This window comes from Rattus norvegicus, chromosome X, assembly GCF_036323735.1.
Source record: "Rattus norvegicus strain BN/NHsdMcwi chromosome X, GRCr8, whole genome shotgun sequence".
NCBI lineage: Eukaryota > Metazoa > Chordata > Mammalia > Rodentia > Muridae > Rattus > Rattus norvegicus.
In genome coordinates, this window is record NC_086039.1 from 120,093,865 (window position 1) to 120,119,266 (window position 25,402).

A 25,402-nucleotide genomic window follows, 5' to 3' on the forward strand; every position below is an offset into this window, starting at 1 on the left:
AGCAAAGACCACAGGAGGGGTATTGCTTACTGGCTTGCTCCTTATGGCTAACTCAGCCTGCTTTCTTATAGCACTTATGACTACCAGCCTAGGGATGGCACCACCCACAGTGACCTGAACACCCCACCCCCATCAATCATTAATCAAGAAAATGTATGATAGATGTGCCTATAGGTCAGTCTTAGGCATTTTCACAATTGGGAGTCCTTCCCAAATATCTCTATCTTATATCAAGTTGACAGAAAAACCAACCAGGTCAGAGTTCATCATCATTGAGCCTATAATCTAGTTAACTTCATGGGTCCTATGTAGACAATTCTATCTGAGATAATAGTGAACCCTTGATATGTGAACACAGGTGAGCGAATGACTCAGCTAGTGAAATGACAGTGACTGTGACTCAGGAAAGTCTTTCAGGAGATGGTATTGGAATGAAGTCTTAAAGGATGGGGATTGAGCTTAGAATGGTATAATAGAAGGAAGGTGGGGTATTCTGAGATGAAGGAACAGCTTTTACAGAGTTAGAGTATTAAGGGGATAGGGACAGAAAACTAACAAACATACTTATGTTTGTTCTTAACAAAGAAAAAAGAGCCCAGGATGCTGGGTACACACAGGATGTCAGATTGAAAACATTTTGGAAAGCCTTGAAAGCCAGGCTGTGGATCTGACTTTATTAACAGTGTGGGACTATTGAAAGGTTACTAACACCAGTGTGAGCCGTTTAAGAGGAAAATGGTCCAGGAAGCAAAGTAAAGGGCACTGTGAGTTAGAGCAGGAAGAAGGAAGGAAGGACAGAAGGATACCAGTTGGAGACCTATTTAAAAGGTTCTATAAAGGAAGAGAGTACACTATGATCAAATCAGGAAGGAAGAATAAGGAAGAATTACAGAAAAGGAAAGTCAAGGGTGAAGACTTATATCTGTAGTTGTAGCACTCAGGAATCTGAGGCAGGAGGATTGTCATGAGCTTAATGCTAGCCTGTGCTATAGTATGAATCTGTTATTTTTTTTTTTTAAAAAGGAAAGAAAAGGTTTAAGGTTCATGTTCTCTCAGTAAAAACCTCCGTGGGTTCTTTATGAATATACTCAACCACCAGCAGATTAAAAATATTATCTTGTATGTGTGTATATGTTCACATACATGCATGATCAAGCCACAAGACATTCTCAGTATCGTTCCTTAGGCGTCACTCAGTCTTACTGAGACAGGGTCTCTCACTGACCTGGAACTTGGCAAGTAGGCTAGGCTAGGTGCTGAGAAAGCCCTAGGGATCCATCTGTCTCCACAAGTGCCCTGAGCTGGGAATTGCACATCACCACACTTGGTTTCTTCAAAGATTTGTGCTAAAGATTGAACTCATGACTTCATACTTGCATAGCAAGCACTTTACCAAGTGAGTTCTCTCCCTGGTCCTTGTAAATGTTATTCTGGATCCGAAGCTGAGTGTGGTGGCATATGCTTTTAATCCCAACACTTGGGAGACTGAGGCGGGTGATCTCTTGAGTTTGAGGTCTACTAGCTAATTCAAGGATAGCCAGGACTATAGAGAGACACCCTCTGTGAAAAAAATAAAAAAAATGCATCTGTACTAAATTCATATAGGCTTTCCCTCTTGTTTTTGTCCCCTAATTAGTGTAATAAAACATCTCCATAGCAATTACATTCCAACAGATATTATATGTAATCAAGAAATACTTTGAAATATACGGAAGGATGTATGTAGGGTATATGTAAATACTATGCCATGTTATAGGTAAATTAAGCATGCAAATTTTAGTGTCTCTGAGATGGCCTTTGGCCAGTCAATCTCCTGGGAATTCCCAGGGCTGACTACCTGGCAATTAGCTGACTAATTGATGGATGCTTGAGAGTAACCAATGAAGTTTCAAAATTAGGTGATCACAAAGAAGACACAGCAGTATGTGGCAGGCTCCAACTGATGTGTTTGAGGAGCTAGTGAGATCTCGGAGGGATACCATCAGGCCACAGGGTTCAGTATTAGGGAGCCACCATTGAAATTGCAGTTAGAGCAGGAGCCTGGAGAAATGAGTTGAAACCAGGCAGAACTAGAAGAATCCATGCAAGTCCTTTCCACCTGAGTGATAAACTGCAGTTTTCTTATCCAAATTCTAGACAGAAATGGGCAAGGTGTTCGGTGAAGCATGAGGTGGTGATTCTTCACGTCACTCATCAATTCTAACTGTCCTCCCTTAAGTGGCTTCCTACCTTTGAGCCAGATGGCATGCTCGATCGCGTACCTTACAGCTTCCAAGTGCTGCCTATGAGTTTCAACTAAGGGAAACACTTGGCCGTGCTCTGATAATTCACAGTGCAAAACTGTCACCTAAGCAGAATTAGGCAGACAGAAAGTGAATTGATGGTTTTTTGGGTTAGGGAGAAAATGACAGTTGGAATGACGTGTTAAGAGTTTCTTTTTGAAGTGAAAATTTTCTGTAATCCTTTTTAATGGAGCAACTGCAAATACACCAAAAACCTATCACAAATTATACCTCAATAAAAACTTCATGAGGAAAAATATTGTCTAAGAGCAAGAAATAGTTTCTAGTTTGGAAGTGCCTGACACCCCACCCCCATTGGTTTAATTTTCACTTTCACAGTATCGATAGTGTCATTTCTTTATTTCTCTTTTTAATTTTTTTTATTTTTGAGATTATAATTACATCATTTGCCCCTTCCCCTTTTCCTTCCAAACTGTCCAATTGAGGACTGACCATTTGGTATTTAATAACCTTTGGTTTGCTTTTCCCTGGGGAAGACTTTCTTCCTCTCTAAGCATTCCTTAGCTGCTACAGTCCTTTGTGTAGGACTGGGGCCTCCTGGGCTTCCTGACATTGTCATTTTTAGTGGTGCTTCTGCACACAGCACTTTCCTGCTTTTTCTGTGAGCAGAGGTCTAGGGGAAGCATTTTTGAAGTGGGACTAGAGAGGATGCTCTTCGGACATGATACGGTGTATGTGAAAGCCTTTCAGTCTACTGAGAGAAAGCCATATTTTGGTGGTTTTCTAAGAGCAAAAGCACTTGACAAATTATATATGTCCATGAAAGCATTGTAACCAGATTTGTGTTGACTTCTGAGTTCACAATATAAACACACACATGCACACACATGCACATACGTGCATAGGCATTCATGCAAAGAATTTTAAAGACTTGGAAAGCGGTGGATTTACAAAGTGCTCTTCAGCCAACACCCCGCTTCATTTGCCAGAAGTCCATCAAGAGCAAGGTTGGTTTTTTGTTTTTTTTTTATTATTTTATTTTTTACAGCTAAGTTATAAACACTCAAAGCCCAGAGTGATCTGTATAATGGAAGGACAGACACGATGGAACTCGAGCAACACAGACGGCTCTGGTTAGTTATAGCAAAACAGAATGAGTTTCTAATAGAAAGCCAAGGCCCCCCTTTGGGGTAGAAGTGTTAAGAAATGTAGAGATGGCAGGAAATCTCTTAGTGGACTGAAGTCATAAACACTGTAGCCTGGCTGTGTTCCCCTTCTACTCCTCGACCTCCGGGCAGGAAACCTCTGCCTGTCTAAATGATTGACTCCTTTACTACCTTGTATCCAATGCAGGCTGTAACCTTGATTTAGGACCTTAATTTTCCATACTCCAGTATCCCAGGGTTCCCATAAGAAGTTTTAGAACACATGATTGCTGTCCGAGATGGCGTCAACTGTGAGACTTTCAACTCTAAGTAGAAGGCTAGATAAGAGGGATTAGAACCTTCTAAAACACGAGTCTACCCAAACAGTCGCCAACAGTGGTGTTAAGGCACATTTGAGACATTTAAATATTTTCATGAATAACCTTAGGCCGGCTCCTTAATCCTTTTAACTGAAAGGGATATGTTGCTCCCATGTTTACTGCCAAAGATAGAGAGCCAATAACTTTTAGTGGACAGGCTGGGATTAGGAAAAGAGCCAAATGCATTGTTCCTTCCCGGCACCACAGTTGCCTGACACCTGGGCTCCCACATATGGATCCCTAGAAACATCACCATCCCGCCTGCTTCCCCAGCTTGCAGGCATTTGTGTAGCTGATTGTATTTGCAGTTTCATTTCTTATGGTTGATTATTGTCTTGGCAGTTGGATTTGCCTGGGTCCCTTTGCTGAAGGATGGGCGAGTCACCACATTGGAGCAGCAGCTGCCAGTCTCAGCCAATCTTCCCCCAGGCTACTTGAACGTGAATGATGCTGAATCAAGAAGGGTAGGGGGATATCTGTGTTTGGGGAAGCGCTCCCGTTTTATACATTGAAAAGTAGAATTGCGTTGGTATAGCGTGGTGCAGGAATCCTGAAGACTGTTCCTCCTTCGCAATCAAGTTAAGCAGGAAAGACTGCTCTGTGCTTACAGCTGATGATTTCAGTATCTTTTTGAGTTTTTTTTTTTAAGATTTATTCATTTATTATATATAAGTACACTGTAGCTGTCTTCAGATACACCAGAAGAGGGCATCAGATCTCTTTACAGATGGTTGTGAGCCACCATGTGGTTGCTGGGAATTGAACTCATGACCTCTGGAAAAGCAGTCGGGTGCTCTTAACCGCTGAGCCATCTCTCCAGCCCGATTTCAGTATCTTTTAAAACTGGATTTGGGACATGACTTTAAAAACCTCATTTATTTAAGTAATTCATATTATGGTAATTTATATAAATCTGGAGAGGAGTAGAAATCCAAAATTATTTGGGACATGTTTATTCTAAAGGACACTTATGTTTTTCCAGTATTTCCTTTGGTTGAACCTAATACATTTCTTTGCGAAATCTCTTAAAATGCATGGGTAGTATCGTAAGTTGTTCATGTATCTCTGGCTGTAATAGATATGCTCATGGCTGTATTTTTTCCAGCAATCAAATGCGGACATCAAGTGGGTAGATGGTGCAAAGCCTTTGTTGAAGATTAAGACCCACTTAGAATCAACCATTTATACTCAGGTAAGTAGCAGCACCCAAATTCTTCATCCGAATACTGGAATATGTTTCCTCATTAGACTGGACTAATTTTAATCTCCCAGTGCCTTGGAGAAATTGAACTTTAAAAGGCATGTAGAGGCTATCATCAGCATTTTAACCATGAAAAAAAAAAAAAACCTAAGTCTAAGTTAGGAGAAAATAGCTTCCCTGAGGCACAAAATAATAATGAGTGCTAGTTCAAAGTACATATTGCATTTTTCCACCTCCAGATGTGACCCATGTTGTCCAGAAAGTCAAGATGTACAGACTTCATATGAGACAACTGGATTCCCCAGCAGAGTGTCATGGCTTAAGCTGGGTACTAAATACCAGGAATGGTTCGCCAGGGAATCATGGCCCTTCCTGATGCTATGTTTTCTTCACCTGTCATTTCAGAGCTCTGTTCATGGTCACTTCATTAAAATAGAGAAACAACTCAATGCGAGAGAATCCATTATTTCTATTTTGATTTGTTTTGTTTTTTTAAAGCCTTAAATAAGTGCTTGCCTAGTTGGGTATGTTTAGCAACTTCCTGTGTGTTCGGGGACACACTATGTTTTCCTGGTCGTGGTCCTTCATATGAAGATTGAGAAGATGTCAAGGGCTTATGCAGAGATGGCCCCAGGATCTAGGTCTGAGAATATCCAGATAGATAGATAGGCCATCATGAGGCTGCATCAGGGAGAACTGGAGAGCCTGTGCTTGAGGCTAATGAAACAAATTTCATAAGGCTGTTTCCATCTGTGTTCCAGGATCTGCATGTGCATAAATTCTTCCATCATTGCCAGCTGATTCAGTCGGGCTCAAAAGAAGTTCCAGGGGAGCTCATTAAATATTTAAAGGTAAATGAACAGGTTCTGCAAAAGGTTCATTTTTCGTGCCTTTCTGCTGCTACATTTTTGACATGAGAAAAAAAAAAGGAACCAGGCAAACACCTGAAAATCCTCTGGGCCTCAGGAGGGCACTTTCTCTTTTGTACTTTTCCATCAAGTGGCTGTTTAGAGGCAGACAATAGCATGGCTGCATTAGGGAGAAAATGTTACAGCCAAAATTTGACATCATGGTTTAGAAACCTCATGAATTTAGTTGGCGAAATGGCTTTGGGGGGAGGGGAGTCTTGGCTCTTCCTGCTAACTACCACTAAAAGGAGAGCATGTTGTGGTGGGGGAAGGACCAGAAAGAATAAAAACAGTTTTCCTTGCAATAAAATGTGAAATGGTCCTATGTCCATTAGTGGGAGACTAGACTGTCATAAGGGCCCACTAAAGCTAGAAGCATTTTCTGCATGTAGCGCAGGGGAGGGAGTCTTAAGGGGTCTTAGGGATACCATACTGTAGCAATCAGAGAACCTCATGTTAGGCTTATTCCCTCTGTGTGGAGAATGGTGTGCATCCTAGGACCCACCTGGCAGCAGTTGTATCTTTTCATTACTTCATTACTAGGTAAGCTGAGGAGACTATGAGGCATTCTAATTTGATGAGTACAGGATTTCCCTTTACCCGTTGGCTTCTGCCTACCAGTGGTCTCAGGAAGCCCTTTCTTTCAGAGAGATAGCTAGTATGCTGTGACATCGAGCATATGGGTCTGGAAGAATAATCTGATATTGTGCTGCAGAGCTGTCATTTACTTTGTCTGCGGTTAACCTTTACCAAGACACAGAACTTCTCTTAGCTGTCACATTGGGATAAGAGTAATTAATGCCCATTGCTTGTGAGGTTAAAAAAGACACCTCATCCTCTGGGTCGTGACTGTTCGTGACACACTACTTCTGGAGTGCCTCCTGGGAAGCCCGCATCAGGGATCTGAGCAAAGAGAACAGTGTCACCTGTTGTGGAGGGAATGAGCATAGAAACGAGCAAGGAGAGGGGACACATCAAATGATTATAGATACTATAGAGCAACAGTTCTAAACCTGTTGGCTGTGACCCCTTTGGGGGGGGTCACACATCAGATACCCTGCATATCAGATAGTAACATTACGATTCATAACAGTAACAAAATTCCAGTTATGAAGTAGTGACAAAAATAATTTTATGGTTGGGGATCACCACAGCATGAGGACCTGTATTCAGGGTTCACACAGCATTAGGAAGGTTGAGAAGCACTGCTATAGTGAGATAGGGAATGTGGTAGACTTTCTGTCTTACCAGGGAGGATGCCTCTGGCAAAGTGTTACTTGACCAGCTACTTAAAGGATGATGGTGGCCAAGTGTCTGGCTGGGAAAGAGCTGGGAACAGTCAGTACAGAGACCCGGAAGAGTTTGGCTTGGTGTGTTGTGCAACAGGAAGACCTGTAATATGGCTGGCGTATGACGTTAGTAATGCGTGACCTCAGGACATCTGGGGAGCCTCTGAGGGTAGCAAGTAGAGTTAGTTTTTGCAACTCAAATAGCAAGTCTTGCAGGAGTTTGACATAGGCATGACTTGCCATTGTTTCTTTTGCTGTTTTATGGGAGCATTAAACCCAGGGCCTCATGCATGCCAGGTATTTAACCACCCTACCATGCAGCTATAGCCTCACTTTTTGGTATTTTGTATATATGTGTCTGTTCATGTGTGTGGGTACCTGTGTGTAGGATGATGTCATTGTGTAGGATGGTGTCATTATGCAGCAAGGTGGTTCCAGGATGAGGCGAAGCCTATCATTGGATGAGAAGGAAGGGTAGGCGGGGAAAAGTCTAGGAAAGAGAGAGGAGGAAGAGGAAGAAAAAAAAAAGGAAGATGGAGACAGAGGAGGAAGATGATTCCGATCCAGGTGGTCTAGGTCAATTTTATCTAGTCTGGGTGGGAGGTTTCTATCTTTATTAATTGGCAGTGAATTTATTCTGTAGATGCATTGAAGATTGGGAATTTAACATATAAATCGAATTGGTAAACTACAAGTTTCTATAGCTTTGATTTTACCGGACTACAGGGGATGTGAGCAAAGTTCCCAGCAGGCAGACAGACAACCTGTCTCAGTTCTGGAAGCTGTGCTAGGCTATAGAATGCCTGGGGCTAGTGTGGCGTAGTGCCACACTAGAATGGCCCATGGAATGGGATGTGTGTGTGTCAGGCGTGATAACAATCCGCCAAGGGGACAGTGTGTGAAAGCGGCTGGCAGAGAAACATTTGGAACACGCGGCTTCCCATGGGAGCCATTCAGAGTGAGAACTCTCGGGAACCAGTTCTGCCATTATTTTACCGCAACACCGGTGTGGGTAAGCATGTGCATGCATATGTGTGTACATATATATGAAGGCCAGAGGGCAATCTTAGGTTCTGTTTACCAGGAGCTGTCTACCTTGTTTTTTAAGACAGTATCTCTCACTGTCCATGAACTTGGCAAGTAGGCTATTATAGGCCAGAGAACCCCAGGAATCTGCCGATTTCTCCCTCTTCCCTATGAATAGAATTACAAACTGCCAACACCATGTTTTTAATGTTGGTGCTGGAGATCAAAATCAGGCCTTCATGCTTGACTGGCAAGCCACTTACCTACTGAGATATCACCTCAGCCCTGTGTTTTATTTTTAAAATTCAAAATATTTTTGTTAAGTTGCCTAGGCTGGTCTTTTAACTCACTATGTAGCCTAAGTAGGCCTTGAACTGCCAATAGTCCTGCCATCATCTCCTCCCAGACTGGACTGGACCAGACTGGACTGGGATCATAGTTACTAGGTCAGGCTTGACTTTTGTTTTTATAGTACTATCCTGACTGCCACATAAAAAATGTTTAATTTTTGCTCAAGAGAGACAATCAGTAGTGACTCTCAGCTTCAGTTAGCATTCAGGACTATAACAGTCATATAACTTTCAAATCCAATCCTTAGTACCATCTAGGAAGACTCCAGTTATATGGATGGACAGTTTATCTGTTAAAGTCATTGATTTTTCCTTTTGGAGGGACCTTTGTGAGAATTTTCATAGAGTGGTGTTAGATACATCATTTTCAAATACTGGTATTCTTCAAATGGAACAAAATGTGCACTGGTATTTGCTTTTAAGGGTGTAGAATGTCTACGAGTTACACAATGCACATACGCTCTCTGGTGGCCATAAGTGAAATGGCATGCCATGGCAGAAATAGTGCAGAAAGGGGTTGTGCAGCATTTTCTTTCTGAGGATGAGAAAACAGAAGTCTTAAGGAGAGGTGATTTGTCTACAGTGCTCCAGCTGCTTATTAGCTGAGCTGAGTCTGTGACACATCTCTTGATGTGTCCTATGAACATCCCAGCAAAACTTTCTATTATCCCTGCAAATGGCGGTTGCATGAATTCATTTATTTGTTGTTTTGTGATGTATGTAGCACCTAAGGAGCTTGCACAGGAGAATGACTTAGAAACATTGTCCGTATGGATATTACAGCCTAAGCAAAGGCAGAGCAAAAAGTAAGTTAGCTAGCAACTTCTTCATAATACCAAGAGCTGTCAAAAGACAGAGGTTATTAAATGTCATATGTTTGATACAGAATTGCAGGTATTAAAGATTCAGATCGGGGTTGGGGATTTAGCTCAGTGGTAGAGCGCTTGCCTAGCAAGCACAAGGCCCTGGGTTCGGTCCCCAGCTCTGAAAAAAAAAAAAAAGAAAAGATTCAGATCTTTGAGAAGACCATGTAGAGCAAGGACTCCCATTTTGCCTTATTTATTTATTCAGCCATTCACCAAAGATTTATTAAGCACCTTATGTGGGCAAGGCATTGTTCTGGATGCTAGAAGTGTCACTGAGGGAAATTTGGACAGAACTATTTTTGCGTGGGTAGAGTGATTATAAACTTTAGGGGGAAAATGAGTGCCATGAAGAAAAGAACAGGTTAATGAGAACATTCTAGGTAGAGTTGTCAGGGAAGGGTTGTCTGTGGTAATGCCAAAAAGAGGGACCGAAGGAAGGCTGACAGCCATAGATTGAGAAGAGACTGTTATAGCGGGTGTGTGTACCCTATACTGGTGTGTTTACAGGAAAGCGAAGACAGCATAGCTGGCCCACAGAGAGCAGAGAGTGGGGGATGAGGCTGCTGGGAGCTCAACCTGAAGATCGGACTGATCATGGAGGCCCGTGATGGCCTTCGTAGTGCTTTTGCTTGGTTTGTATTTAACAAGGGGAAGATGGCATTAACTAATTTGCATTTCAAAAAGGACACTGTAGTTACTGTTGAGAATAAATTATAGAAGATAATAACTATATAGTGGTAGCAGAGAGCACCATCCTACATGGAATGCTCATTTGCCTTGTCTGCCTGGTCTTCCTTGCCAGAAACATTCCTCTGCTCAGCTCACATTTGCTACCTACTTGCAGTCCTATTGTCACTTCTTTAGTACACGTGGTACACATACCCGCCCTACTATTCACTATTTGTACTGAAGTGATATAGTTCCATGTCTTTGCCCCTTTCGATAGTGAACTCTCAAATGGTAGTAGCTGTGTTCAGCCTTTTTGGTCCGCTTTCTGTCGTTTGGCTTTTAGATGTATATCCAGTACACCTCCATTGAATGATATATGAAATGATGCACTGAAATAAGGATTTGAATTTGCCCCGGATGAGTAATTGGGAATGGAACAAAACAAAATAAAAGAAAGCCTATGGTATATTTAAAGAGCAGTGGTGATGCTAGTTTGGCTTTCTGAAGAACAGTTGTCAGTTTTAAGATTCAAAAACGCAGACTAGGTCTTCAATACACTCAAATTAATTCTATAGCTCAGGATTTCTCAAGTTCAGCACTAATGACATTTAGGGGAGGATAGTTCTTTGCTGTAGAATGTTTAGCAAAACTCCAGGCCTCTACCTAGTAGAAACCAGTAGCACATGCATGCATATGCAAGTTGTGATAGCCAAAACCAGCCACACACATCGCTAAAGCTCTCAGAGACCATGTGATTCCTGAATGAGGACCACCTACTCACAGGAACAGGAACACATCACATTGTAGACGGCTGAGGATGTAGGTCAGTAGGAAAGTGCTTACCTAGCGTGTGGGAAACTGTCACATCTTCAGCACTAATAGAAGAAAGAAGATGAGAACCATTTTGGTAGAAAGTGGCCTAAGGTAGTCAGCATCCAAGGTGGGTGGGCAATCAATTTGGAAATATGTGCTAGGTATATTGAGAATGAAGAGAAACTGTAGTTGTTCTGGAAGAATGTCAAGGGGGTGTCCTGAAAGGGGCCCTCAGAAGAGAGAATTGCAGAGAAAATGCACAGGAAGGAAACCCTTGGAAGGACAACCCTGTGTTCCTGGAGCTTGCCAGCTTATCCCGTGAACCCAATAATGGAGAAGCTACACAGAGGCCTAAAGCTCTTGTTGAGATACAAATGATTGAGTCCTGGAAAGGGGAGGTGCATGTGAGGATGTGAAGACAGAGGAAAGCAGACCAATAAAGGGAAATGATGAGTTCCCTTAAGTGCAAAGACTTGGCTCGTTGTGTTTCCCATAGCACTACACATAGAATTGATTTAAAAAATGTCCTCAGTAAAGATGGATTTTTCTTTTTTGCTTGGCTGATGGAGTGATGAAGCTAGTGACTATGGAAAGAAGAAAGTAGCAAGCAGCCCTGTAACATTTCTACATATACATAAATATATAATATGTCAGCACACATTTGGATGTTTGTTACACCCTTTATTAGAGATGGAGTGCAAGCGTGTGGAATAAATGTAGTCAAAGAATGTTAGAGGACTGGCCAGATGGCCTTGTGGGTAAAGGTGGCAAGCCTGACCATCTGAGTTTGATTTCTGGGACCCATGTAATAGAAGAGAGAAATGATTCCTGCAAGTCATACTGTGGCACATAAGCTCCCACATACATGTGTATGTGTGCTCCTATACAAATACACACACACACACACACACACACACACACATACACACACACACACAAAGTAAGTAAAATATAAAAATTTTAAAAGAATGTTAAAGTGCAAACTATCTCAATTTCATAGATGATGTGGGATAAAGCAAATACCGTACAGACATGTTCTTTACTGAAGCTCACTTAACTTACCATCAGGTTAGCTGGAGGCTATGATTCTCTTAGAAAGCATGTAGAATGAATGGTGTTTGTAGGCAGATCTTTCCAACCCCCACCCTGGCAATGATTATCGATTTACCAAAAGCCGTTTTCTTCTTATCAAGCCCATAAATAAATTGTACTTGCTATCTTCAGTTAGATATTCCTGTCTAATTAACTCGCAGAACCCAAATAGCAAAACAAACAATGGGGTGGATTAAGTCCTTAGCGAGTCTCCTGTCTAGGAAGTGCATATTTCAGCAAGCATATATTCAAGCCAATATGTCGCTCATTACTTAATTTTCTTATTGTTTCGCATTTGCAAATTAGATCATATTTCTGTTTGTTTCCATAACTAATAATGACTTATTTTAGTGTTTGCATGCCATGGAGATCCAAGTCATGATACAGTTTCTACCTGTAATTCTTATGCAACTCTTCCGAGTTCTCACAAACATGACCCATGAAGATGACGTTCCCATCAACTGCACCATGTGAGTTTCGGTGTTATAATGGAAGAAGCTATTTCCTTCAGGTCTTTCTTCTTTTCGTTCATGGCTATAAACTTCCCTCTTAAAAATGTGTTTGTTCTGTTCCATTGGTTTGGTCATGTTGTCCTCATCATCACTTGTCTGAAAGATTTTTTTTTAATTTTCCTTTTGATTTCTTTCTTTTTAAAAAAATTAAAGTAAGTTTATTGTTTAAAAAACTTTCAACTAAAATAAACAACACACACCTAAATGAATGAGACCCAACGTTTATGCATCTCTCAGTGAATTTCTATACAGTCAGAAGAGCCATACAGAATGGAAGCCGTGGAACTTCACTATTTATCATATTTTTATGCATTTAACCATCAACAAAACCAACAACTACATGGCAGAATTATGAGAAAAAATTAGCTGTGTATCCTCTTTCGTGATGTTCATTTATTACACTTGTTCAGTCCTTTCTAATCCTCTAATAGTCAGCCTTTCTTGTTCTTCCATATATGTTATACTGAGCCCACAGGCATATTTGTTTACATATATATACATGATATTGGCTAGGTTCGACATGTGATAGAGACCATGGCTAGTTTCTCCCTGAGACTGTGTGACCTTACTTAATATTAGATATTCTGAATCCATTCATTTTCCTGCAAGTTTACTTTTATTTCTATCTATCTTTTTTCTTTCTTTCTGGCTGGTTGTTCAGAAACATGGCATTTACTTTTCACTGTTGTTTTTGTTTTCCACAGTCTCTTCTCTTACTGATTTTTTTTCTTTTTTTTTTTTTTTTTTTTTTTTGCTTCACCGTACTGTGGTTGAAAACTTTATCTGGTATGATTGCAGTCATCTTAAATCTTATTAAAACTTTTTAAAATAACCCAATGTATGTTCAATCCTGGAGACTATTGTATGCACACAGGCAGAATGTGTCTTCTTTTACTGTTGAATGAAATGTGTTCTGTGTACATATATATTTTGTTAAAGTATAGTTAAGTTCAAATATTTGCTTCCTGATTTTATGTCTGGTTGACCCATCTATTGTTGAAAATGATACATTGAAATCCCACACTGTTCTTGCACTGTTGTTTACTGTTCTACACCTATTTATAAGACAAACATACATTTCAATTGCCCTTTCTCCAATCATGTTCTCTACTTGTATTATACTGATATGGTAGCCACTTGGCACATTTCACAACTGTGGCTAGTTCTTCTGAGGAATGAATATTGAATTGCAGTTCAGTTTAGTTTTAACCAATATAGTCAGTTACCTATGACCAGTGTTTCTTATATGGAACAGAGTGTGTCATTAAAACCATAAGTTTTGACTTGGAAAAGTATTCTATTTCTGTATGAAAACAAAGGTACATTGTAAGGTAGAGGGTGAAACATACTCGAATTTCAGAATGAAAATATCTGACTTGAAAAACTGCTGTGCTCAGTGCTAGATGTCTTTGACCCTGCTGCCCTTTACTGCCTTTGCCCCTAGAACTCAGGCTACAAACACTTCCAGGCCGTGTGCCCATATCTGCTGTCAGGCACAGTCCTTTTCCTGAAAGTTTAAGAAGCATTATTCGAATATAATGGTTCTCGCCATGCTCGTCCCAGATGAGAAGCAGCACTATGCCCGGGAAGCTTATCAAGATGCTAATCACTGAACTTTAACCTCAGCCCTACAAAGTCAGAAACACTAGGCGAGGAGCCAAGCAATCTGATAACACGCCTTCCAGATGACGCTGATGCCTGCTGAAGTTTGAGAGGCACGGCTAGTCTCTTAAGTTTACCTCCAACTTTCATCTCATTTTATTTCTCTGCCCTTCCTTTTCTCTTGACACAGTTTTCGTGTTGTCTTTTGTTTGGTTGGTTTTGGTTTTGTTGAGACAGTCCCATTTGGTAGCCCAGACAGGACTAGACTCATGGTGATCCTCCTGTGTTAGCCTCCCACGTACTAGGATTACAGGTGTGCACCAACCACCTTTCCCAGCCACTTTATCTTTTCTGTTCCTTTTATCATCAGTGGAAGGGATGTGAGTATTTACTTTACTTGAGCTCTTTTACAACCTAGGGCTATGACTATACTTTTAAGTGAATACACAGATTTAGAAAGGAGGTGAAACATCCGGGCTGCTAAAGTAAAGTATCCTTTTGAACCAGGAAGTATATTTTTCAAGGTGCCAAGTGGCTTCTTCAGTGGACTCTTGTAGACCTAAGCCACTGTCACCTTTTTTCTTAACCCTCTGTTGTTGTTCAGGCATTCTGTTCGCTTTGTTTTGTTTTCTGGGATTAGATTTGCTCATATGTGTCAATCACATTAAAGTCAGGAGTTGAAGCATGGCCTGCTGACTTTCATGAATGTTGTTTCAGGGTTCTCTTGCACATTGTGTCAAAGTGTCACGAAGAAGGCCTGGAGAGCTATTTAAGATCCTTCATAAAGGTTTGTGGAGTAAAGCTTTCTTGCTAGATGATTTACTTTTCCCAGGATGGTCAGATCTGATGGTTTACTTGGTTCTGTTTGCAGTATAGCTTCAGACCTGAAAAACCAAGCACTCTTCAGGCCCAGTTGATACATGAAACCCTGGCTACTACTATGATAGCAATATTGAAACAGTCTGCAGATTTCTTAGCTATAAATAAACTTCTAAAGGTAAGGATGGAGGACACAACTGGAAGTTAAGCCAGTCGCTCCATACTTGCTGTGACCTTTCATTTTTATCCTCTTTTGCCCCTGACCTTCGCTCCTTCTCTTCCACTGCACACGTATCTTTCACAGAGCCTTCTTCTCCCTCCATGTTTACCCCTTGCTCTGAATTAACTGTTGTTCTAATTCTTTTTACTATTTCTTTAATTGGTGATAGAATTATGGGCCTTTTGAAAAGAATCAACTAGAGATTTGATGCTAGCTTTCAAATTATATGATATTGCAAACCATATAGGTCATGCAGGCTTTGCCAGTATTGTATCATAGCCAAAGTTGATAATCCAAACTGAATGTAGACAGCAGTAATATTTATTACCTTTATTTGTGAAAGGGGGACAATAGAGGGCAATGAGGTGAACATGATCAAAATATATACATGTATGAAAATGCCATCATTAAACCCATTTAATATATAATTAATATATGCTAATAAAATGTTTAAGTGTTCATTGTAGAGAATTTTTAAAAAGTAATGAAAATAATTAAAAGTTGGTTTACTCTCATTACTAATAATATCACTGTTAAAAAAATTCCTCTCCCATGAAGCAACCTTCCTATTCTTCCACTGTTCCTGCTTATAGAAACTTTGTATTTTTTGTTGGCTAACTATTCCTGGGAATAGGGTCTTCTTGCTCTGGATCATGGCTGATACACACAGTGTCATTTCTTTCTTTCTCTCTTTCTTTCTTTTCTTTTCATTTCTTTTCTTTGTCTGAAACACTTGGGAAGTATTCTGTGAGAATTTAATAGTGAATTGAGGTCACTTGAAAATGTTATCAAACTTCAGAGACAAGATGTCTGTTGGTTCGTCCAATGTTTCAAAGCCTCAAATATTTGGGTAATTATTAAGACATATATGTGTTTTCTTTTTCAGTACTCATGGTTTTTCTTTGAAATAATTGCAAAGTCGATGGCCACATACTTATTGGAAGAGAATAAAATTAAGGTAGGCTCAACAATCATTTAATTAATTAATTAATTAACTATGTTTGAGATAGCCTGTAGTCCAGGCTGGTGTCCAACCCATGTTCAACCTCCCAAGTGCTTGGATTACAGACTTGAGCCATCTACTAGGCCCATTTTAATTGCTAAATGGTAATTGCACATATTTATGAAAATAACCTGTAACATGTATAAAGCTAACTTTATCCATAGCAATAATATGCAAATTCCCTTTTATGCTAATAATGCTTGCCCTTCACTTTCCCAATGTTGCTTATAGAAACAATGAGTATTTGCATAAATCTAAGGTCCCACACTTCATGTTCTTACATGTTCTTTAATTTGCAGCATATAGTTAGAAATAATTATAGTAGAATATAGGTAATATCCTACCGTTACTTACTATATAGAATGCATTGGCTTTGACACTTTGCATTCCTTTTGTGATTTAACAATGTCAATGTTGAAGAGCTGAAGACATGGCTTAGTGTTTGTTGCTCTTGCAGAGGACACAAGTGTGATTCCTAGCACCTCTGTCAGGCAGCTCCTAACCACCTGTTACCCCAGCTTCTAAGAATGTTGCCTTCCTTTGAACTCTACACGCACCCCTACTCCCTCCCACATACACAGAAGTAAAATATATTTTTTGCAAATAAAAGTTTATTGAAAAGATTCAATGAGAAAAAGGAGCATATCAGACATGTTCTGTCTATGAGAAAGGATTAAGGTATATAACAGAAAGGGTAATAAGAAATTTATGTAAATATTAATATAGATTTCTGCATGTGTAATATTTCTGCATCATGTAATAATATCAAATATTTCTAAAATGCAGTATGTACATTGACTTGTTTTTCTATTTTAATGTTATTATTAATTTGTCGTCATCGTTATCATGTATATGTGATGTATGGACAAGACCCCATGTGAGCTACAGAGCATTTGTTGAGACGTCTCGGAGTCGGTTCTCTCCGCCACTATGTGTGGGTTTCTGTGTATCAAACTCAGATCAGCAGGTCCTGCACAGCAAACAATTTTCCCACTGAACAGTCTCACAGGCCCCTTATTTGTTTATGAATCTTGTTTATGAATGTTGAAAATTCCTGAACTGAAATGCCTAGAACTAGAAGGGTTTCCATTTTTTGCATCTTCAGATTTTAGAATATTTGCATATACATAGTGAGATAGGTATCTTGGGGACAGGATGCATGTCTAAACATGACACATTCATGTGTCTTGGATACTTTAAACACAGCCTGAAGACAGTTTTATGCTTTACTTTACATTTGTGCCTGTGTTTTGACTTCAATCAGCAACACAACATCGGGTGTGGAATTTTCCATGTGTAGTGTAGAACTCAGGTTCAGGTTTTAGTGCACTTCCGGTTTGAAATTTTTCAATGACAAACAACCTGTACAAAGAAGTTTTCTTGGTTACAGAAATCATAATGGTGAGGCGTGTAAAATAAAATCTCTTCTCATAGAAATTTCATAGAGTAAGTTGACTGAAATTGTGATACATGCATATGTTCTATATCAGAAAAATAACATACTAGAAGTGTGCCTGCGTCCCAGGAGCTCGGATTCTACAGCTGGGTTATACTGACCAATGCTATGCCTAATGATAATTTCAGATGCTTATATTATTAGAGAATCAGGTCATTCCTTCATTTTCGAGGTCTAGAATAACAGTTCTCAGCCTGTGAGTCACAACCCAGTTGGGGATCTAATGACCCTTTCATATCACATATCAGATATCCTGCATATTAGATGTTTACACTATGATTCCTAACAGTAGCAAAATTCTACTTATGAACTAACAACAGATATGCTTGGGAGTCACCACAACATGGGAGTTGCAGCATTAGGGAGGTTGAGAACCACTGCTCTAGAATAAAGTTTACTTTGAACAAATAGGGGGTCATTTTTAGTTGAAAGAAAAAAAAGTACTTTTTAAAGCCATTTCCACAATGGGACATGTTTGAAAGTAAGGTGACATTTGATCTCTTTAGACTTTTTCAAACTCTGACTCTTTTTCTATTTGTATTTAAGCTTCCCAGGGGACAGAGATTCCCGGAGGCATATCATCACATCTTACATTCTCTGCTTCTTGCAATAATTCCCCATGTGACCATTCGCTATGCAGAGATTCCTGATGAGTCCCGAAATGTGAACTATAGCTTGGCCAGCTTCCTAAAGGTGAGTTGAAGGATCTTAGGATCTGGAAAGCCAGAAGAATAACAGTTCTCTTTTTTCCTAGAAAAGCTGGGTGTTTGGCTTTTTTCTTTTTCCATTGTTGAGGATTAAACCTATATCCCCTGCATGCTGGGCAAATGCTACACTCCTTAGCATATCCCTAGCCCCTAGCTAGGTCTTTTCAAAGCTGTTCGAATGACTCTTCAGACTGATGGGTCAGTTCATCCAGGTTTACTCTCCCTCCACCTGCAGCAAGTAGTTAAATGGCTCTGCCTGAGCCAAAAGACTGGCCATGCTTATTTCACAAAACAGTTTTAAATATATTTCAAATGGAATGCTGTTAAGTGGAGCAAGTGTTGGCCTGGTCAGTGCCCAGTCTTTATCATACTCTGACATCTTTATGCAGTTAAATCATTTTTCTAGTCTGGTTAGCTTTTGAGTTTGTCCCTCTCCTCTCCTCTCCTCTCCTCTCCTCTCCTCTCCTCTCCTCTTCTCTCTCTCTCTCTCTCTCTCTCTCTCTCTCTCTCTCTCTCTCTCACACACACACACACACACACACACACACACATGTGGAGGTGGGGAGAGAGAGAGAGAGAGAGAGAGAGAATGTGTCTGTTGTGTTTTGAGTGTGAGTGTATGTACCATTACATTTGCCCTGAGACTGGAGCAGCACATCTGCTATTTACTGCCATATTCTTTTGCAGCAATGTCTCTCATTGAACCTGAAGCTACACTGGCAGCCCTAAAGCCCTAGAAATCTCCCTGTCTCTCCCAATCCCCATGGCACTGGGCACTGGAGGTACAGGGCTACATGTGGCCATGCCCAGCTTTCTTTGACATAGCTATTTGGATTCTAATTCAAGTCTTCATATTTGTATGGCAAGACTCTTACCGCCTGAACAATTTCTCATGGCCAAAAATTTTTAATGTTTGAACTAAAGGTACCTCATTGCTATTGTCAGCAGAAATTGTTTACTTTGCTTGGTGAGGTTCTTTGAGACGTAACCAAACTCCCACCCTTACAAAAGATGTCAGTTTTTTGCTTTTTGTTTTATTGTCATATATGTGGGTGGATGTGTCTTGTTTTTGGAAATTAGAGAGTTGAAGCCCTTAAGTCTTGATTCCACTGAATACTTACTTTTCTCCTTTTAAGGTCACCGAAAACTCTTGACAGCTCTTCTCGTATTATCCATAAAAATGATATCCACTTTGTGTAGAACAGATTTTTAAATTCTTTAAAATCATGACAAGAACCACTTAGAATTACATAACTAATCTTCCTTCTTTGCCTTATTAGCGCTGTTTGACACTGATGGACAGAGGCTTTGTTTTCAATTTGATAAATGACTATATATCGGGATTTAGCCCCAAGGATCCTAAGGTAAGTTCTAAGGACATAATTGTAGTAGCTATTGGACATTTAAGCATGAAGTCAAAGTTGACAGTTCTAGTCTCTTTTGGAGGATTCAGAAAAGTTCTTCTCATTTGCAACTTTGAGCATTGTTAAAAGCAAGAACTGTTGAGTAGTTTGGAGAGCCACCACGACCACCCACAGATTGGGCAGTTTACTAATAGAATTCAACAGAGAGCTGTAATTCTTCGTGGTGACATTGATTAGAGTGACAGGATATGTATACCCAGCAGGATCAAGAAAGAAAAAGACAGCAAGTGAAGTCTGTGGTGATCCCCATGCAGACAGCTCGTGCCTTTTCCCTCTTGTGAAGATACACTTTCTCACTAGGGGTGAGAAGACAGCTAAAAAACTGCTGTATTTCTGTTTAGAGTCTAGGGTTCTTTGGGATTGACCCAGATGTGGAGATGGGAATGAAAAACATGCAGAAAGACCTAGGGTTAGGTTAGCCATGATGGAGAGATACCGGAAGTCTAGAATCACAGTAGGTTTATTAGCTACAGCTTAGTGGGGATGCAGGTTTATTATACACAACTGATGGAAGAGGTAAGGGCTTCATTTTAGGGGACCACTCTCAGGGTGCAGTCATGCAGGTTGCACACACTGTCAACCTCTACAGATCAAAATTCTAGACTAGTGATTTATGCTGAATACCTACTTTACTTTCTGATAGTCTAGAATTTTGATCTGCTGTAACGAAAAATCAGTTCCACTGGAAGAACTGTGGGAAGCGAGTATACCCCTGGACATATGAGCATTCATAACATAAGCACAGCCATGTCCAGGACCCCAGGTGACTTAAATCCATAGGAATAGCAAGGCCTTCCCCTGGCCAGAGTACAGAGGTTGACATGTTTCCTCTGTGATAAGGACCTTGTAGACTGGCACCAAGAAACACAACCTTATCACAGAGGGAACATGTCAAAATCCCTTTTCACAAATGACAGCCAACATCAATGTTGCAACAGGCCTTTTTTTTTCAATCTACCACTCTAGGGCCTGCTATGTTAACTCTTTCCTGTACAGATTGTACCTGCACGTATACTTTGGAAGATAAATACTTCACGTCTGTTAGGAAACTAGAGATCTTATTTTTCAATCATCAACCAATAAATGCCTACAAAATGAGACCTGATATATAATTTACCATTTAGGTTCTTGCTGAATACAAGTTTGAGTTTCTGCAAACAATCTGCAATCATGAACATTACATTCCTCTGAACTTGCCAATGGCATTTGCAAAACCTAAATTACAAAGAGTTCAAGGTATGTGTTTGTATTTTCCATTATTTGGGATTGTTATTCCTTTTGGGACAGTACTAGTGTAGCATAATGTTTTCTAGTGAAACCAGTTAACTTTATGGTAACTTGGGAATTGTTACTATGTGAAGACAGGTTCCTTAATGGCGTTCTGCATTTCCTCCATTGTATCAGTAGCAGTAGTCTCAGTATGAGACATTTGGATATGCTACATGTATTGTTGCTAAACACAATGTCAAGACACCAGTGAAATTCATTTCTATAACAACAGTGTATTGAATTTTATTTAAGAGGAAATGGGAAAGTATGTGAATGCCTTTCTGCTGAAAGCATCAAAAATAAATATAAAAAGTAAAATGATAATTTTGTATGCAGTAAATTTATGAAATGCCTCAGATTTAATCTCCATTGCTAGTTTTATTGAATGCTTTGTTGTATAGCACTATTCTTATGTTATTATGTTTTTTATTTGTCCCTTTTCTTTTCATATATTAATTAGATTTTTTTTCATTTGCGGTGGACCGTTTGACTTCAGTAGGTAGGTTTAACTCGGTTCACTCTCAAGTAGTATGTTGTGTTTAAACACAATTGATTTGATGAATGGCCAAGATGAATGGGGGCTTTATTTGCTTTTCAAATCCTCCCTAGCCAAAGTGAGCCTTTAATTTCTGGTACCTAAAAATCTTAAAGGCAAGTGCTTGTCTACCTTTAAAATGAGCTTCAGTGCTGTCTGAAGAATCAACTTTCAAATGTCTGTCCTTAGAAAGCAAATTCCTTTGCTGCAAAGCAGCTTGGGAAAAGGGGATGGAATGAATATCTGTTTTAAATGTTTGTCACCTCTCTCAGGCTTGCTGCCTTCTCTGTCACCCTATTAAATGGCTACTTGGCCACAGTCTTGAAGGTGTACTTGACAACACCAAACCGAATTTATTCAAGTCACTGAAGCAAAAAAAAAAAAAAAAATCACTTGCCATTTGCAAATTCTACCCAGATAAGTCCACCTTGGTTATTCAATGTTGTCCTTGGATTTAGAAAGTGATTGGAATTCACAAAAAGTATGAGAATGCAGGAGAGTCTTATGCCGTGGTCTTTAAGGAAGTCTCTACTCAGACGTAGTAGTTATAGAAGTGGTTAAATCATAGCCAACAAAAATAGGAAAATAAATATTTTAAGACAATAGTACTACTATCTAACCACCCATTACTAAGTTAAGAGCTTGTGTGGCTCACGTACTTCCCCCTGTCTTTTTGATAATGATGAGGCAGTAGGGAAAAAGAGGAGATAGGGCATTGGGATTTGAGATTCAATTGGAGAATTCCAACATTTAAAAGTCCTAACTGAAAATGCTGCATTGCATTACATTCTGAGGCAGACAAAAGAAAGTAAAAAGGCATTTTATGTAAAATAAATGGAAATACAGTCTACTACCAGAAATTCCTTAATTTGATCCCCAGCCGCCCTCTAATTATTTTAAGTCCCACAGTATTAATGTGTAGGATTTAGTGGAGATCAAAAAGTCTAGAAAGGAGTGAAAGATGCTGTTTGCAGTGGTGATTTTATGAAATGGAAGGTCTGTATTTATGTGATGGTGAATTGATGTGAGATGTGATGCTGACCTGATGTGCGATGTGGTGGCTTTTTGTATTAACATTGTATCTACTATGAATGGTCAGGCCAGAATGTAGTGATGATCGTAATAATCAATACTTAATACTCTTGACATCATCCTGTTTTCTTCTTTTCACTTTATAAATCTAAATGGATAAGGAAATCAAGCATTACTCTATGAAATTGAGTGCTTAGAGTTAAAATTAAATCTCTTTTGATAATAAAGAAATATGTTAAAAGATGACCAAATATAGAATTTTTTTCATCCCAGAATCTAGTATAATTGTACTGAGATTTGAAATAATTTAGGGGGAAAAGTATCATGGTGACTGAAATAATCATTAAAGCAAATCGTCTGTCCCTAATTTAGGAGTAGTCTTATCATTCAAATTTTGCATGCTCATTCTATAGTACAGAAGAATTGTACAAATCGATTAATAATAAAATTTTATAGTTCTTGCTAGCATGACCACAGATGATCAAAATAATTATAGTATTTTAGTTGTCTAATATTTTTTATTCTTTATTAAAAGTTACAACTTTTATTATACTGCAGATTCCAATCTTGAATACAGTTTATCAGATGAGTATTGCAAACATCACTTCTTGGTTGGGCTACTTCTGCGGGAAACGTCCATTGCTCTTCAAGACAATTATGAGATCAGATACACAGCTATCTCGGTCATAAAGAATCTTTTGATAAAGCATGCATTTGATACTAGATACCAACACAAGGTAAGGATGTCTGTACAGTAGCACACTAGCAAATTTCTACTAAGATTTTTCACTCCAGATGATTACAGTGAGGAACATAGTATGAGTTATCAGTGAAGAGGTAATTTTATAAACTATTGGGGTTTTTTCCTCATTTCAGGCTATTAAGTTTTTTTTAAATGTCATGCAAATTAAGTTAAAGGAAAACATTTTCTCAAATCATTTTTTAATAATTTGATGCTGGGGAAAAAACAAGCTGTGGCCCTGTACACAGTGAACACATATTCTACCACTGAGCTCTGTATCCCCAGCTTCTCAAATCATGCTTTTAAATTAACATATATAAAGATCTGTACTTATAGGATGATGAAAATGAGATTAGGTTGCTGTATGTATTTTGCTTCTATTTAATATAAACATTTGGGTAGTCAAACTCTTTCCTTATTTATTCCATAAACTAGGATTTTTGAAAAGTCTTAACAGGGATTGGAAAAATAGTTGAGTCAGGAGCTAAGAGTGCTCACTGCTCTTGCAGAGGACTGCAGTTTGGTTCCCGGTACTCGCGTCTGGCAGCTTATATCGCCTGTAACTTCAGTTCCAAGGAGATGTTACAGGCAGATCCCACACTTCTGGCCTCCACAGGCACCTTTATTCACATGGATGGACACTTAAAAAATCATATAGAGTTGTACCATGCATGTGCTGTCAAATAGTTTAATGTCTGTAAATATATACACATATCCCTAAATGAATATGATATTGATACTTGTTTAATAAGACATACGAAATATAACATATATAAAATATGTAATGTGAATTTTTCTGTATACTAAAAAGATGTTACGATAATATTTAACTGTCAAACCATGGAGGGGGCTGTAAATCTTACATACATTTAGCATTATTTATGTGTGATCCTACATGGCTCTGGTTGCTGTCTCCTACTACTTCAATATGTATTTAAAAGTCATTTACATTGCAATTTAAGGTCATGGAAAATTAAACTACAAACCAAATGGATTTGGAATAACTCTGTGTGACTTCCTAATATTAAGTAACTCAAGGAAATATAATATTTCCTGTTTGATAATCCATCCTTAATTTCAAACATTCAATATAAAGAAACTTGATATAATTTGTTATTGTAGCTAATTTGAAATTTCGATTTACAGATGGACTTTTTCCTATAATTTTATCATGCTGCATTTTTTAGTTACCAAAATTTTTCTATCTACAAATCTTGCCATTTTTTTCATGATTCTGTCTGAAAGTAAATTGATCCTTCGTTTTAAGATATAAACTATATTATTGTAGTTTGTGATTTTTACAAATTATAAACAGCTTAGTTATACTGATCTTGCAAACAACCTTTTCCTTTATGTGATTATGTTTGAAAGCTGTCACTGGACTTTGTATTTTGAGCAAGTCCAAACAGCAACAAAGTTCTTGGATAATTGTTGTAACTATTAGTTCAAACCTCAAATTTTTATAGCTGTTATCTCACTCTTAGTCTTTTAAATCTGACATATGAAGTCGACCCCATTCATTTGTAGCATATACATACTATTAATCAATAAAGTTTTGGTATTTTTCAGAACCAGCAAGCCAAAATAGCACAGTTGTACCTCCCGTTTGTCGGGCTGCTCTTGGAAAATATACAGCGACTGGCAGGCCGAGATACTTTGTACTCCTGTGCAGCCATGCCTAATTCTGTAAGTGTATTAATGCATTTCTGTCTCAAGTTGTATCTTGTTTTATCTGATGAATGTGGAATTGAGGCCATCTGCTATATGATCTAAATCCTACAAATTCACGTTTTAGTCCATATTCCATTGCTACTGTTTGTCCTAGAGCAACGTGTCTCAAACTGTAGTGTGGAGAACACAGATCTTAATTCAGTAGGCTCTAGTGCCGAAGTGCAGAGTCTGTGTGTCTAACAAGCTTAACTGCCTCTGTCTACTCTAAAGACCTCATTTTGGATAAGGTGGTCCAAAGGAATGATTTTTTCCTATTGTTTTGTTCTTTAAATTTTGCTACTAATACATTTCAGTGTATTTATTCATCTTGAGAGCAAAATGAAAGTTTCTTCACTTCCAGAGTGTCAGACACTGGGGGTTAAGATTCC

At 39.0% G+C, this 25,402-nt stretch overlaps 1 protein-coding gene across 3 annotated transcripts in view; it reads left to right on the forward strand.

Annotated features, from left to right (window-relative positions):
• Dock11 (dedicator of cytokinesis 11) overlaps nt 1-25,402 on the forward strand; it is a 183,121-nt gene that overhangs the window by 96,342 nt on the left and 61,377 nt on the right. For 2 of the 3 annotated variants that reach the window (XM_017602037.3, XM_006257453.5), the window contains exons 21-33: nt 4,111-4,232; nt 4,874-4,960; nt 5,731-5,820; nt 12,334-12,452; nt 14,814-14,883; nt 14,968-15,093; nt 16,022-16,093; nt 18,141-18,287; nt 19,582-19,665; nt 20,850-20,961; nt 21,455-21,493; nt 23,120-23,298; nt 24,873-24,989. In XM_017602037.3, coding sequence (XP_017457526.1) covers nt 4,111-4,232; nt 4,874-4,960; nt 5,731-5,820; nt 12,334-12,452; nt 14,814-14,883; nt 14,968-15,093; nt 16,022-16,093; nt 18,141-18,287; nt 19,582-19,665; nt 20,850-20,961; nt 21,455-21,493; nt 23,120-23,298; nt 24,873-24,989 — 1,364 coding nt within the window. The remainder of the gene's footprint in view (nt 1-4,110; nt 4,233-4,873; nt 4,961-5,730; nt 5,821-12,333; nt 12,453-14,813; nt 14,884-14,967; nt 15,094-16,021; nt 16,094-18,140; nt 18,288-19,581; nt 19,666-20,849; nt 20,962-21,454; nt 21,494-23,119; nt 23,299-24,872; nt 24,990-25,402) is intronic. The other variant, NM_001191760.1, reaches the window with a different exon arrangement.